Source organism: Polistes dominula, unplaced genomic scaffold, assembly GCF_049000335.1.
Source record: "Polistes dominula isolate Pdom_NZ unplaced genomic scaffold, Pdom_raw_medaka contig_28, whole genome shotgun sequence".
NCBI lineage: Eukaryota > Metazoa > Arthropoda > Insecta > Hymenoptera > Vespidae > Polistes > Polistes dominula.
The window spans coordinates 120,001-135,696 of NW_028300879.1; the positions used below are offsets into that span (position 1 = coordinate 120,001).

The 15,696-nt window shown below is 28.8% G+C and overlaps 2 protein-coding genes across 4 annotated transcripts; one reads left to right on the forward strand and one right to left on the reverse strand.

The window, feature by feature from the left end:
• Window positions 1–468: 468 nt before the first annotated feature.
• Window positions 469–10,293, reverse strand: LOC107068530 (uncharacterized). 3 transcript variants are annotated; one of them, XM_015325014.2, is made up of 9 exons: window positions 9,885–10,293; window positions 8,669–8,824; window positions 8,036–8,481; window positions 7,647–7,893; window positions 6,661–6,849; window positions 6,304–6,553; window positions 6,013–6,215; window positions 5,702–5,908; window positions 469–5,457 (listed from the first exon to the last, which is right to left on the reverse strand). In XM_015325014.2, exons 1-8 carry the CDS (start codon window positions 10,020–10,022, stop codon window positions 5,732–5,734), a joined length of 1,806 nt encoding a protein of 601 aa, XP_015180500.2. In that variant the 5' UTR covers window positions 10,023–10,293; the 3' UTR covers window positions 469–5,457; window positions 5,702–5,731. The 3 variants fall into 3 exon arrangements, with proteins under 3 accessions (XP_015180500.2, XP_089029331.1, XP_089029336.1); XM_089173205.1 differs by having other exon boundaries at window positions 6,013–6,200; window positions 9,885–10,284; XM_089173210.1 differs by having other exon boundaries at window positions 8,674–8,824; window positions 9,885–10,021.
• A 751-nt stretch (window positions 10,294–11,044) lies between these two features.
• Window positions 11,045–15,658, forward strand: cass (apoptosis inhibitor cassowary). The gene is made up of 9 exons (XM_015325067.2): window positions 11,045–11,462; window positions 11,821–11,982; window positions 12,070–12,235; window positions 12,316–12,476; window positions 12,597–12,794; window positions 12,920–13,111; window positions 13,224–13,607; window positions 13,701–13,857; window positions 13,995–15,658. The coding sequence occupies exons 1-9, from the start codon at window positions 11,388–11,390 to the stop codon at window positions 14,084–14,086; spliced, it is 1,587 nt and encodes a 528-aa protein (XP_015180553.1). The 5' UTR covers window positions 11,045–11,387; the 3' UTR covers window positions 14,087–15,658.
• The last annotated feature ends 38 nt before the right edge of the window (window positions 15,659–15,696 follow it).

Here is a 15,696-nt window from a genome sequence, read left to right on the forward strand (position 1 = left end):
CGCTCGATAGAAAAGGGTAGAGTAAATGTATGTATAAATATGCATTTTCATTGTTTCATTACATATTTGTACATGTGTTTTTTTAATGGACTGCTTTTTCTTTTATACATTCATACAAAAATCGATCGAATGTAAAAAGTATGAATGGCAATGTAATATAGGTAGTTTTGCGTGTACGTTAATGTAAATACTATTATTTATAATTAGGCGACATCCAATTCAAATGGAAATAATATTAACTTGTAATATGTATAATACTGCTGATTCATGGTCTAATTTTGATATTTCCATGAAAAAAAAAAGATTGTTGAAAAATAACGTATAACACACACACACACACAAATTACATTACAGCAGCCCAATAATTAAATTGAACAGAGATAGATATTTTGATAAGGGAGAATAGAAACAAATGAAAAAAAGGAACGGATAAGAAATAAATGGAGCGATCAATCATAAAAAGGGCAGTTTTGATAAAAATATTTCATGTGTATAGCTCGGACAATTGTACAGTCGATGCTTCATTTTATGCTGCAAGAGGACACAGTTTAAGTAGTATGCATTGTACCATACAAACTGTCGCTTACATTATTACTATTCAACAATTCAAAATACTTATAATAATACACACAACCTTGAATAATCTCAACAGCTGTTGGCCTAAGCCTGAATCAATTTATCGCGTAAATAGTGAATCAAAAATTAAATTTTGGCTATTATTATTATTATTCTGCATATATCGCCGCCATGATGCACAGTGATATATGTCATCATGTGCTTTAACTTTATTTGAAATAAGTTAGTAATTTTATTGATCAAAGCTTCATAACGCTATGCATTGCGTATGCACTACTATACGCCTTTTTTTCTGTTTTTTTTCTTTTTTTTTTTTTTTTTTTTTTTGAATCTTTTGTATATAAAATATGCCAGGGCACTCATAGTCGTCAGTCACTAAAAAATTGGAATAAAGTGAATACACGCTGCTTCAATGTATTACACTTTTCCTTTTCTATTACACTTTCATACATACAATTTGTTGTTCTTTTTGTTGTTGGCATTTAATATATACCTATCTCGCACAATTCGCACAATTCGCAAAACTCGCAAAATTTTCATGATTTTTTAATATGCCTTATTATCCATTATAATATTATGTTCTATATAAAAATAATACTCAGTCAATTAGTTCAGATTAATACTCATGTAGAATGGGAAAGGGGTTTTAGCGTTTTCAATATTTCTAATGATTAATTATTATCATTAATTAAATATGAATTAAATGAGACATGTGTAAACATGATTTCAAATTTTTACTACTGCAGACGAAAGAAAAATTTGCAGATGGACGGAACAGTGCTATGTGATTAGCAAACATGTATCAATCTTTGTCATAATATTGAAGTCGTTACGCGAAAACCCCTCTTCGATAAGTATACAATTGTTTTTGGAGGCTCTCGTATACACATCTCCATTATAAACATCCCTTAACCGAGACCATTCAGGCACTCTAGCAATTCATTATTTCAATATTTATCAATATATAAACCAAATTAAAAGTTTAAAATAAACGTGCATTAATACTATCTATTGACACGTTTCTAGGTAATAGTTTTCCTCTGATCATGTTGTTTCAAATATTAATAGTCAACAATGTAACATTATTTTTGGAAAAAAATACGCATGTACATATAATATTATTCGTGTAAATATGTCATCGCGCTATAAATGGATATATATTTATATGTATATAGAAGGTCTAGGTGAGAAGGCACCTAAAGCACTGACCATCTGCATAACTCTGTATAATGGATGAAAAAAAGAAAAGAAAAAAGGGGGAATGATCATTTGCGCAGTGCCTGATCGTACATATTAACTGTTTTAAAAAAAGAAGCTTGTATCTAATAAAAATGTAAGTACAATGTTAAAACAATAAATTAAGAGAATCATTGCCAAATATCTTATGCAAATATTGATGCAAAACACAATGAATGCAATAAATTAGTTTAAATAATATTAAGGGAATTTATAAAAATAGGTGTAAAAAACAAGGGGAAAGGAGATTATTAACTAAATAATCTAATAATTAAGTAAGAGACAAATCTTGTCATAAAGATTCTTTTCAATAATAATGATGATTAAAACCTTAAGAACTAAACTCAAAACTTGCAGAATACTGATATATAAAAATATCTATAAAGCCTCAGCATTATCATTTTTAAAACCAACCATTCGAATAATCTATGGTGGTCCACAACTAAGTCTTAATTAAAAGACTACTATTAATAAGATTTAATCAATTTATCGATTATATAATAGCAATATTTCATTCTTCATTCATGCTAATTATAAAAAATATTTTCTTATTTTCACTTTAGTAGAGAGCGCATTGATCAATTTTCATTTTCATTCTACACGGTCATAATGGTACAAAAAATATGATTATTACTTTTTGAACGGAGTTACTTTGAGTCAAACGTAACTGAAAAATGCTTAACAGTTTACCTGTTTAAGTTACTCTTCTATCGTATAATCCATAAATAAATTGTTTCTTGTAAAATATAATACACAATTAAAATGTTATAGTACACCATTCAACCCTATATTACTTAGTAACACTTTGAAAAAATGCTACTAAGAATCTTAGCCAATGTATATTCTAATTTTTCATCTTTATCAACGTAACTTTTCATATCAATATGAAAACCAAAAGTTGACGCATATCTTCCAAACAACATTTGCTTTATAATTTTTTTTTTTTTTCAATATATATAATGTATAAAAGTTGTCAGTAGTTTTTTCACCATATTTTTCTGTACAATTCATATTGTATAATTGATCAAAATCACTTAAGAAAAATTCAATTTTCTATTGAATTTTTCCTAGGCAAATTGTTGAGACAATTGATATCTCATTTTGTTACTTATAATAATCCTTTTATAAATATATGATATTTTATTATCTAAGGATGTCTGTTCGCAACGTGTATATACATATATATATATATATTACTGCAAAATTGGATAATGTTAAGATTTACATGATGGATGTCAACGCTTACCAAATACGTTGATGAAAGATTGAATATTTATAGATGTTTATTATTGGTAATCTTTTCTTTTAATAATTAAGTAATAACAGAGAATATGTGTGTGTGGTGGATGTCGGCAATTACCAATGTAAATAAAAAATAAGGATATTCATATATCAAGTTACTATGTTAATTTTGACATTGTACAATTTCGATCTTTCATGATAATATATATATATATATATATGTATATATATGTATATACACTAAAGACATAATATATTCATTTGAAAGATATGTGACTTCTTTAACAGTTTTCAAGAAAAGTATATTAAATATGATAAAAACAAAAAAATATCATTCAAAAAGAGATTCTGTGATCAAAGATTCCAATCACTTGGAAAAGATTCTTATTAGTATTTGTATCTATTTCTCCGATACCAGCACTATTTGTGCTTTATTATTTACTATGCAACAGTACTACACAAATTGTATTCTTTGACATGTCCTTTTTTTAAGTTATTCTAAAAATTGACACAAATTATATAATATTAAGATGTAAATTTGTTGTACCTGTTTATATTGTTAAGGGCATGTTTTATATATCTTTTGTATATGTATTTGATCTTTATTTATGTAGTACTGTCGTTTATCATTGTATCGGTCTTATATATTTCTATATCTATGTGTTATATAGAATATATTTGTAATACGCTTACGCGTTCATAAGGCTTTTTTGATAATTACTAAACCTAATTGCTCCACATACTATTACAGCTATATTTCTTGCTCTGTCATAAGTTTAAGAATTATTGCAGATTGAAAAAAAAAAAAAAAAAGCTCGCAAAAAGAAATATAAAAGTGTATATGTGTGACTTTATGTAGTACGAGAAATAACATGTTCATTTTTGTTGTATTCTCTTACCTATATTCTATGTTACACGGACTAAATCTATTTTTGGCAAAGTTGTTTAGGTATACGATGTCAAGTATAACAATATATAAGTAGATGCATTGGCCATAATATTATGCTCTATTAAAGACAGCTTAATATCTGTCGCTAATATCTTATCTGTACAATCTTGCAAAAAGTAGATCGGCAATAATTCTTAAAAAGTAGAAAGAGCAAATTATTCAAATATTCCATCATATTATGAACATCTCTACTGTATTACAAGAAACTACTTATTTCCTTCTATTTATTAAAAATAATCAAAACATTTAAAAAAAAAAAAAATGTAAAAGATGAAAAGAATAAAATGAAAGGCTATATATATATATATATAAAAGGCTATAAAAATCTCTCGATAGATCTTTATAGAAAAGCCATATTAGCAGTGGAGCAATAATAAAATTGAATCTTAATTTTCGACATATAGACGAATACTATTCGTATATTATTTCGCAAAGATTTAGAACATTTTCGATCAATGTTGAGAAAAAGAGAGCATATCAACAGGTTATTGTTATTGTAAGACAATAACATCCATATATCGCATCCATAGGATGTTCTTATTGCTTTTAGAATCTTATCTTATATGGTCGTGTACTATTTTCTTTGTTAAGTACAAATTGATTCAACTGTGTACTGTGGCAGTTGAGAAGCGTTTTGACATAGGAAGTAAAAATGAGGAAGTAAACTATTAATAGCATTTACGTCTGTAGTATCGTGTAGTATCATAATCTAAATTTACATACAAATTTTATATTTCATATATGTTGAATTTTTTGTGTGTTTAAAATTACAAAAAATATAAGAGAATAAAAAATATAAATTTCTATGTAAATTAATAACTTGTAATATTTAACACGATACTAAAGTGTAATTGAATGAATTTTCAATATTCGAATGAATGTCAGAATATTTCAAAAAGCTTCTTTCGTGTACTATTAGATTATCCTTTTTATCCTTTTTAAATACGTACGTACTTATACTAAAGCATATTAAAAAATACAATTTTATACATTAGAAAAATTTAACAAGACATTTCATAAAAAAGCTTATTGTATATAAAATAACGAGAGTATTATGATTATTATGTCATTTGTGACCAAAAGCCCGTGGAACAAAACGTCAAGTTGTTTTTTTTTTTTATTTCATTCATTAGTTTCTTCATAACTTTCTTCATTTGAAACTATTCTATCTATCCATCCTTGCTTTTAAAACAGACAACGATTAGCTTCATGTACGCAAATGTACATATATATATGTATATCGAAAGAACAATTAATGCACATATGATGTACACTAATCACTCATCGCTCTCCAGTCGAAAGCATAGAAAATTTTGTATAAAAATATTCTTATTCACATGCACAAATATATATACATATATATGTATATACATTTTGAGTAATCATGTAATTAATACTGTGTGCTTAATATCATAATACCTTTCACATGTTCTATACCACGGGCCTGATGATAGCTGAAAAAAATACTTCAACTGTATTCAACTGTATATCATCGCAAATTTTGAAGACATAAAAAGTGAAGAGATGATGAGATTAAAGAGATAACGTAATTATTAAATACGTTAACCATTAATAAAGTGTAAAATTTGATTGAATTTCACGCTTTGTACATCACATTCAATCACACATTTTACACTTCTATACTATTGGATAGTAGATAAGAATCATACTGTTAAGAAATTCTTTTTATATGTATACCTCTAGGTACGATGTCTTGAATGAAGTTTCTCATTGTGTCGTCTTCTCATCTTCAGCTAACGATGTCGCAACCAAATTTAATGGTACATCTGAAATATTTTCTTCATCTCCTTCCTGTGCTTCACTAGCAGCCGCAGCTGCCGCCTCCGCCGCCGCCTTTATCGCAAGACGTTGTTGTTCTTGTTCTCGAGCTTTAATTTCATCAGACTATAAGGATGAAAATAAAATAATGATGAATTTTCATAACATAAGAAAAATAAATAAGCTCCCCCCTCCCCTCCCCTCCCCTCCCCTACTACATGTAAACTTACACGTATTACAAAATTCGGCAGCAATGGAAAATTAAGTGTACGAGAGAATGGGTTATGGCTACCAGATAAAGGTGGTAGTCCTCCCATTAAAAGATGAGGCTGAATTGTTTGACGCAAAGCTGCCACCATAACACTTTCAGAATCAGGTTGGTCAGATTGTGGTGGTGGTCCTGCTGTAATTGCTTTCCCTACAATATTATTATCTACATTATAAATAGATAATAAATTCAATCGATTAAAGTAAATAGTAATAAAAAAGATGAAGCCATGTAATAAATTCTGATTGATTACTTCTATGTCGCGTTGGTTTTTCCCCTTTAGGTCGGCGTCTGCGTGTGTGTATCGTGTCTCTTCGCATAGTGACTGGACGATTAATTCCATGAAGTTTATAATAAAGTCCGCACGCATTACAAACCATTTCACCGTTCATACTTCTTCGCCAGATCGTTGTAGTCATAGTACCACAATTAGTACAAACCATATCAACTTTTTTAGGAATAGTACTACTTTGTTTCTCAAATTTCGGTTTTGGATTATCCAGCTAAACAACAACAAAAATTATAACAAAGTAAACTAATAAATATGTAATTACTTTCATTAGTATAAATAATGAAATGATAAGAAAATACTACTACTCTTTTTTCTTACATCAGTTATTTTCATTTTATATGACCATGCAGTAAAATCTTGTGCTTGCTCTTCGCTAGACTCATTTTGATAATTATCAGTGTCTGGGCTTGTTGGGGCCTTACTCGGATAACTTTGTTTTCTTCGACCTTTAGTTTCTTTTCGTCCAGTACTAGCTGGACTGGATGGATTACTGTCCATACAAATAACCTACACAAAAATACAATACTTATATTTTTTCCTATGTCCAAAATGATGAAATTGTTGTATGTGTATTGTAACGCGCAGAGTATTTTATTAGTATTTATTTAATTAAATAAGATATAATTAGAAATGTAGTTGAAAAATTGCAAACTTTCATTTCATTTTCAAGAATTTCGAGGAAAAAAGAAAAAAGGAAAAAAAAAAACCACAAAAAGAAACAACCGTAAATAAGAAGAATTCTTGACCTGTTGACGACTACTTGCAAAGGATATTCGTATAAATGCGCGCGTTAGTCAAAGTGTTACAAAGAAATGTTTTTACTAAAAATTCAGGTAAATTTAATGAATAGGATTACTACCCAAGGGTTCGACCATTCACTCCTCCAACATTCCATTTCATTTTTCAAATCTATGACAAAGAATTTTCCTTTTATCTATTATCTTGCAGCGTCTTCTTATTGGGTTTTTTTTTTACCTGCTAACAGGTAAACCCTGTTATGGAATGAATGGACCCTAAGAAAGGTCTCTAATACACAAAGACTTTATATCTACTAGTTTCTAAATCTATACACTTTTATTATTAGGCAAACTAAGAGAATTTTTCAAACATACAATTTTCATAGGAAAGAATGTGTAAAAATATACATTCCGAGAAGAGGAAGAGTTATTTGAAATATTTCAAATATTTTTACACATTTTTCCGTATTTTTGATACGAAAGTGTTTATTATAAAAACTATGGAAATAAATATTATTAAAAAGTAATAATAATAATAATAATAATAATATATGCAATTATACGTACTTTATTCTCTATGCTTGGTGTAATAGTACAAATCGTCCCAGATACAGAAGAATCAGTTTTTGTAACTAAAGATTGTTCAGTTTTGATTTCTGGACCGTTATTATAAATTTTTATTTGTGATTTAATATCGACAGTAGTAATACCAATTTGGCTATTTTTGAATATAGATCGAAGTAGATTAGTTGCTTCTCCGGATAAACCATTGTTTACATTTATTTTCTCTTCTGTTACTTTCAAATTTTTATTTCTGTATTATAAAGAAAAAAAAAAAGAAAAAAAAAAAAGAAAAAAAAAAGAAAGAAACAAGAAGAAAATCATAATAGAATATAATAGATAGAAAGGTTTGGTTTATATACGAGTTGATAAATTTGTTTTCATTGATTACTTACTCTGCAAGAGCTTGCCACAATTTAGTAGTTTCTTGATCGATATGCGTATCCGAACAATTGCTTTCTGGTGTATCCATTCTATTAACTGAACTATCATTAGTTGTATCTGCTTTACAATTTTCACTATTATCGCTCGCTTTAATTCCTTTCATGGTCATATCATAGCCATTTTCTTCACCTTCGTTATCTTGTTCATCTCGATCCTCTATTTGGAGTCTATCTGGATCTGAACTGTTGGAACACGTATCATCTTCTGGTTCACATTTATTATTATCATTTCCTACCACTTCATTTGTACGCAATTCTAATCTGTGTGTTTGTATTTGAGGTATTGTGTTTTGATTAATGCTGGCTGGAGAATTAGCTTCTTCTATAATCGCTCTATTTACTTCCAAATAACGTAAGCGATTCTCTCGTACTATTTTGGCAGTGGAGAAAGAATTTTCCTACAAAAATGGCATTTTTCATTATAATGATAAATCCAGAAAATAGAAAAAAACAATTCAAAACTAGATAGCAAGTCTAACAAGTCTCAACTAGATTTGCAAATCTTCATAAATTGTGAATAATAATGAATATAAAGCAAATATAATGAATATAACCATAGTCTAATAACCATAAATAACCATATACCTGACCATTACTGATTGATAATCCGGAGGAGTCATTCAGGTACTGTTTGAATATGCTATCACACTTTTTTGCACACTGACGAAACTCGTATGCTGATTTTAACTTGTCCGCACAGTAGATACATAACTTAGATGGTAGAGAATCATTACTTTTTACCTACAAAAGTTATATAATCAAAATAGATATTTATATAGATAAATAATAAATTATACCAAATTTATCAAATAAATATAATGACAGTTTCAAGATATCAAGAACAACAAGTTACGTACATCAAAATATGAACAAAATGAATGAACAATTAATAAGATAAAAATGTAAATGTATGCATGTAAGAATGAAAAAAAGTTAAGTTAAAAAAAAAAAAATCTTCAAGATGTTGATTTGGCAAGAGTTTATATATCTATATTCTAAACAGTCATTACCTCCTTTACAATATGTATTATTCATGATATTATTTTAAACAGTCATAATCTCCGTGTTAAAGGATAAAACCTATAAAAGTTTAACGTCATAACATTTTGTGGAATCCGCGTGTGAAACCTGATAACAGGTCGTCCATATAAGGAGCTCCCCACTCTGAGAAGACTGCATAAGAGTGGAACGAAGCTTATCAGTGCCATTTTAAATGCTCCCATGAATCGTTACCTTATCTCGCGGTCACATCTCTTGCCAAACTTTCTCTCGTGGCACACACTCGCGCATAGCGTGTGGACGAGGATAGAGAGAGAGAGAGAGAGAGAGAGAGGAGAGGGACCGCACACAAGTGAATACCAAGCAAACGAATAAAAGGAAAGGAAAAGAAAGAGAGAGGGGGGGGGAGAGAGAGCAAAAAAGAGAGTAACAGAACACTCACATATACATCTATATATATAAATAAATAAATATAAAAATAATATATATACATATCACGACGACGACGACGACGACGACGCGACGACACATAAAAACATATATAAAAGAAGAAGAAGAAGAAAAGTAAAGAGAGGAAGAAGGGTGATGGCGGATTTTAGGGACAAAGGGGGAAAGGAGATAGAGAAAGAAAGGGGAAGGGAAGAGGAGGAAAAGAAGAGAGGAAAGGAAAGAGAAGAATAGAAAAAGAGAGAATGAGAAGCGGATAAAACATTATACAAGTGTGTGAGGTCCACAGATGGTCGTGTTTAATTAATCACGGTATCAACAAAAGAATCGGATAGTAAGATTTGCCATAACTTACCTCAACATCGAGGCATGTTAATATCTTTTTGGCGAAATTTTGCTGTAAGCCTTCCCCCTCAAATATGGATGTTTTGACATCATGCGGGGATAAACAAAGGCGACACAGTTCGTAGATCTTGGGCGATATATTAATCATAATTGCGAACTCCGACTACACTGCACGCTACGTAAAAGACGAATCATCAAGGGTTAGACGCTTTCCTCGACTGACGACGAAGTATCTTTCTCCACTGCCACTACGCGTTTATCACGATAGGGAAGGACACAGATTCACTTATCACAGCCACCTACCGCTCCTGGTCATTGTCAGCAGCGGCATTACTATACCCATACACAGGGCATTACTATAACTGCATATAGATAGCCTACTACCAGATGCTAAAGGATATCATTTAGAATGCAACCTATATCTGCACTAAATTCATAGATATACAATAATGCCAAATTCAAGGAACAAAAAACCCCATATCGAATATTAGTCGAATATCGAACGATTGTTCAATATTCGTTCGTTCTTAGATTATAATTATTTCTACAATTATATCTTTACTAAAAATAACATCAATTTTACTTTAGTTATTAACTAGTTTTCATTTATTTATTTAACAAAAATAGTTACTTTTTGTTATAACCAAGCTACCGGTAGTCCCTTATTAATATTGTCCAATCACACGCTAGATCCGTACGCTAGATAATGGAAACTCTTCAATATCGATAAGTTCAATATCAGCGCTAAATGTGATAGGAAATCGAACTTTAAATCAATATGGCTACGTAATCGATAAATTTAAATGTTTCTAATGTCGCGCGATTCGATTAAAATCTAATAAAATAAGAAAATTAACAATTATATTATAACACAATATAATTTTTTTTAGCATACTTTTTAATATTTAAACTATTTATATATATATATATATATATATTATAGTAGTCATTAAAATCATTTTTCTTATTAAACTGAAACAACAAAAAAAATATGAAAATATATGTTTCAGAATTAATGTGAATTTTGTTAATATAATTATTTGTATATATTTATAGCAGAATAATATTGTTTACAAAAGAATGTATATGTATTATGATGTAGATTTTGTTCATACTTTTATTTTCAAAAGAATATTTGTTAACATCTACTGTAAAACTGACCTTCAAAGTATGCTCAGAATAGGCTAGATTATGTGAAATTGTAATGCCATATAATATGATTCAGAATTTGTAGATAATAATCACACAACTAGGTGTAGAAAAGATTGATGAACTAAGAGTTATTTTAAGCATAATAATACATTTAGTGAATATAGTCTGATGCCTCATGTGCGACGCCATTTTACGCACTTCATAGCCATCTATATACAGTTATTCAATTCAACCAACTTCGATCTACCATCTTTAATACTGTTTGGTGTGCAGCGTGACCGGTTCTATTACTCTTTCAAAAGTTTATGTTCATATTTATGAATTTTGTGCCTTTATATTTTACTACAACATAAGCTTTATCATGAGTACAGATAGCATCGAAAAGTTGTATAAAAACTTTGGCATTTTAGCGGATGCCAAAGATAAGTTAGCTGAAGTAAGTATTTATTTGGTTATGATTAGTACTAATGTTTGTATGAGAATAAACTAATAAGCTTTTAACGATCATGGTACCAACCAAACAATTTTCTACACTTTCATTATATCTTATATATTTTGCAATATTTTCATCTTTTATAATGTTTAGTTCCTCTAGATTTGATTCCTTAAGCACAGAAGATTCATTCTGTATGTTTGTTCTCTTTTTCTAACAACTAATGTTTATGTTCAAAGTCCCTTATCGTTGTAACATCGTTGTAACATCGTTGTAACGCATTCTTCCACGCAACATGCATTTATATTATATTATTTTATATGTAGTACTTGTATATTGTACTGCTATTTCTTTTTTACAGCATGAAAAAGAATACTTAGAAATTTTAACCGCTGTAAAAGGATCGTCTAAAGAAAAGCGCTTGGCATCTCAATTTATTGCTAGGTTTTTCAAAAATTTTCCCAAGTTAGCCGATCAAGCGATAGATGCCCATTTAGACTTGTGCGAGGATGAAGATATGGCGGTAAGTCATTTGTAAGACTTTTTCATAAATGCAAACATTTGATAATTTGATGATTTCAATGTAATTATAAATATGATTGTAATACAGATTAGGAAGCAAGCTATCAAAGATTTGCCTACTTTGTGCAAGGATAATAAAGAGTACACTGCAAAAATAGCTGACATTTTAGCACAATTGTTACAAGCTCAAGATCCATCTGAATTAGCAGTTGTACATAATAGTGTTATGTCACTCTTGAAAAGTGATCCAAAAGGTGATTTTTTGAATTTGAATAATAATATTTTATCAATGTTTTATCATTTATTATGTATTCATAATTTATCTTTCATGAAGGTACAATAAGTGGATTCTTTAGTCAAATTCTCAATGGAGATGACGGAACAAGGGAAAGGTGTATTAAATTTTTAGCGACAAAGTTGAGAGCAATAGGTCATGATATTATTACTAAAGAACCAGAAGATTTGTTAATTTCAGAGTGCAAAAAAGTCCTACAAGTAGGTTTTTTATATATATATATATATATATATATATATTTTCTACCATTTTATAATATATATATATATATACATATATTTTTATTTTATATTATCGTTTTAATGATGATATCTTTTTAGGATGTAACAGCTGATGAATTTCATAGTATCATGGAAGTTCTTAGCTGGACTAGATTAGGTTCTACTATTTCTGGTCAACAAGAATTAATTGATATTACGGTAGAACAAGCTGAACTTTCTGTGCCATTTAAACACACAAATGTTGAGCAATGGAGCCGACTGATACAATGTATCAAACATGCTCTTCCATTCTTTAGTGTAAGATTTCATATTACATAGGAATACGAGTATTTAAGTATTTCAAAATGGAATTGTAAATTTATATATGTCTGATTTTAAATTTAATAAGTATTTCATTTTTTCTTATGTTTTTATTTTTGTAGTCTCAAATTGATTCATCAAGATTTGTTTCATATATCTGTATTCAAGTTTTACCCCATTTATCATTAATTAATACACCCGATGGAAGGGATAGTCAGTTGGAATTGTTAAAACTTCTTGCAGAATTAACTGTATTTTGCGGAACAATCGAAAATCCAGAAGAAAAAGTACAACAATTATATAACACACTAATTGTATGTAAAATCCGTTTTTTTTTTTTTTTAATGCATTGATTCTTAGAAAAATTATGAATTTTACTTTCTAATTTCTTGTTTTTTTTTTCTTCTTTTTTTTCTCTCTCATTAGACATACATGCCTCTTCCACCAGCCACAGAGATAACGGATGTCCCAAAGTTACAATTCAGTCATGTGGAATGTTTAATGTATGCTTTTCACAAATTATGTAAACAAACACCTGAATTTTTGGTAAAAGATCCAGAACAACTTAAAGAATTTAGACTTAGGCTGCAATATTTTGCTCGGGGGATTCAAGGATATATTAAAAAATTACGCGAAGCAATTAGTGGCAAGTCTGAAGAAGAATTAAATACAAAAGAAAATCAATTGAAAGTAGTAGCACTGAAGACAACAAACAACATCAATACTTTAATTAAAGATCTATTTCATTCACCACCCAGTTTTAAGAGTGTGATACATCTTTCATGGAAAACAACAATGAACGATAAGAAGGTAATTATATTACAAACAAAAATTTAATCAAAATCTATAGTTCATGTTGTTTATAAATATATATTTATATGTTGAAATTGTTCTTTTTATCAGAGCGAAAAAAATTCTTCAAGTCAGAAGAGACATACTCCTATAACATTTGGAAATGATAGCAGTTCCAGTAAACGAAATAAAGAGGATAAAAGCAATAAAAGGGAAATATATACACCACCAAGTGGAAAATACAGTTCAAATATATCCTCCAATTATGGTATGTACTTTGATGAACTTAATAATAAACCCATAAATATGTCTATAACACATGATTATATGATATATTACTAGTAGTGTTTAAATTATTCTTTTTCTTTTTTTTTTTTTTTTTTTTTTTTTTTTTTATTTATTTAGGAAGCCGTGGTAGATTTAGAGGTAATAGGTCTGGAGGACGAGGAGGCTACAGGTCAAGAGGGCGTGGTACCTGGAGAAAAAGTTTTTATTAAATATCAGATATTATGAACTTAAAATAAGGGAGACATTTAAAATCTTAGAGAGTGGTACATTCAGACCTTAAAAATATATGTGTACAGAAAAGTATGTAGAAGTGTAATATCAACATCATTATGGTGTCAACAAATGTGACGGAACAAGTAAGACATTCTTCGTTCCTCAAATGTGTGAAGAGTGGTTATGTGAACGTCTTTATTTCAACATAATCTTATGGAAACAAACAAAGCAAAAAAATACAAATGATTTGTTTTCAAAATGCAGAACAAAATATGAATAATATTGCAATAATTATTAACAAAAATAGAAACATAACTTCATTCGATATCAAATATGATAGCCATAATAATTATTCATTTATGATTACTCTTGCTAACATCAAACAAAGTAGAAGTAAATACTTCGATTTGATAACGATCTGTATGTAAATGGGTATATAACGGAAGCTAACTTAAATCTGCACAGTGTATGTACACATAATGTGTGGCTATAAGAAAATTAGAGAAACTACTACATGTTCTGTGTAACACAAAAATGAAAAAACAAAAAAAAAAAAAGAAGAAAAAAAAAAACATGAATATGAAGAGTTTAACTAAGAAGAAAGATATTTGTTTCTTATAGAGAGAACAACAAAAAATGTCAAGATACATTTTTCTATTGAAAATTCAAATAACATAATTATTATGCATGTGCATAATGACTAAAAAGCACAAGAAGAAATTAAGAAGTTCTATCAAATTGTAATATTCTCATCGAATCAAGAAAGTCATAGAATATTCGTGCAGTGTCAGCAGATATATTAGAAGAAAGAGAATATTACTCTTTCTGAAAAATATGTCATATCAAATTATTAGCAATCGTAACATCTCTGTCTTGTCTTAAGCAACTTTTGTATCTTGTGTCCTACCCTGTGAATTTATTTGTTGGCAGGAATTAAGATGCAGCTCATGTTCAGGAAAACAGCTGTTATTAAATGAAAGACAAACAAAATAAATAACAAAAAAATAAAAAAAAAATAAAGAAAAACAACAAAAGACGTGATCAAATAAACAAAAGACGTGATTATTATTCTAATTCTATCTATATTAAGCTTCTCCAAACATATTAATAGTCTTATAATTGTAGTTTTTCTGTATTATTTCTTGAACATTTTTTTACTATTATTTGAACACTTTAGTTTGCTTTATATGTTGGAAAGTATACAGTTCCGAAAGTTTCTTTGATCATGTTCTTACTAAACTGATTTGAAATATTTTTTATTTTACAGAAGCTGGTACAAGAGTGGAAGCTAAAGAAGAAAAGAACTTTATGCAGAAATAACTATTTTACTTTACAGATTTCTTATGTGGACACGGTGAAGTTTCCAGAGATTTTTAATATTATAGATATGTTTTTCATTACAGGTGTTCTAAAGTTTTGTATGTATTGTATTGTACTTTGATTATAGCTGCTCATAAGGTGAGTTTTAGGTATTCCTCCTTCATTGTCCTTAATTGAATTCATTAATATTCATTTTTTGTAATTCTGCAATATAATCTTATTGATATAATAAATGATGTTATACTCTATACATGTATGTTGTTCTTTATATCCTTATATATATATT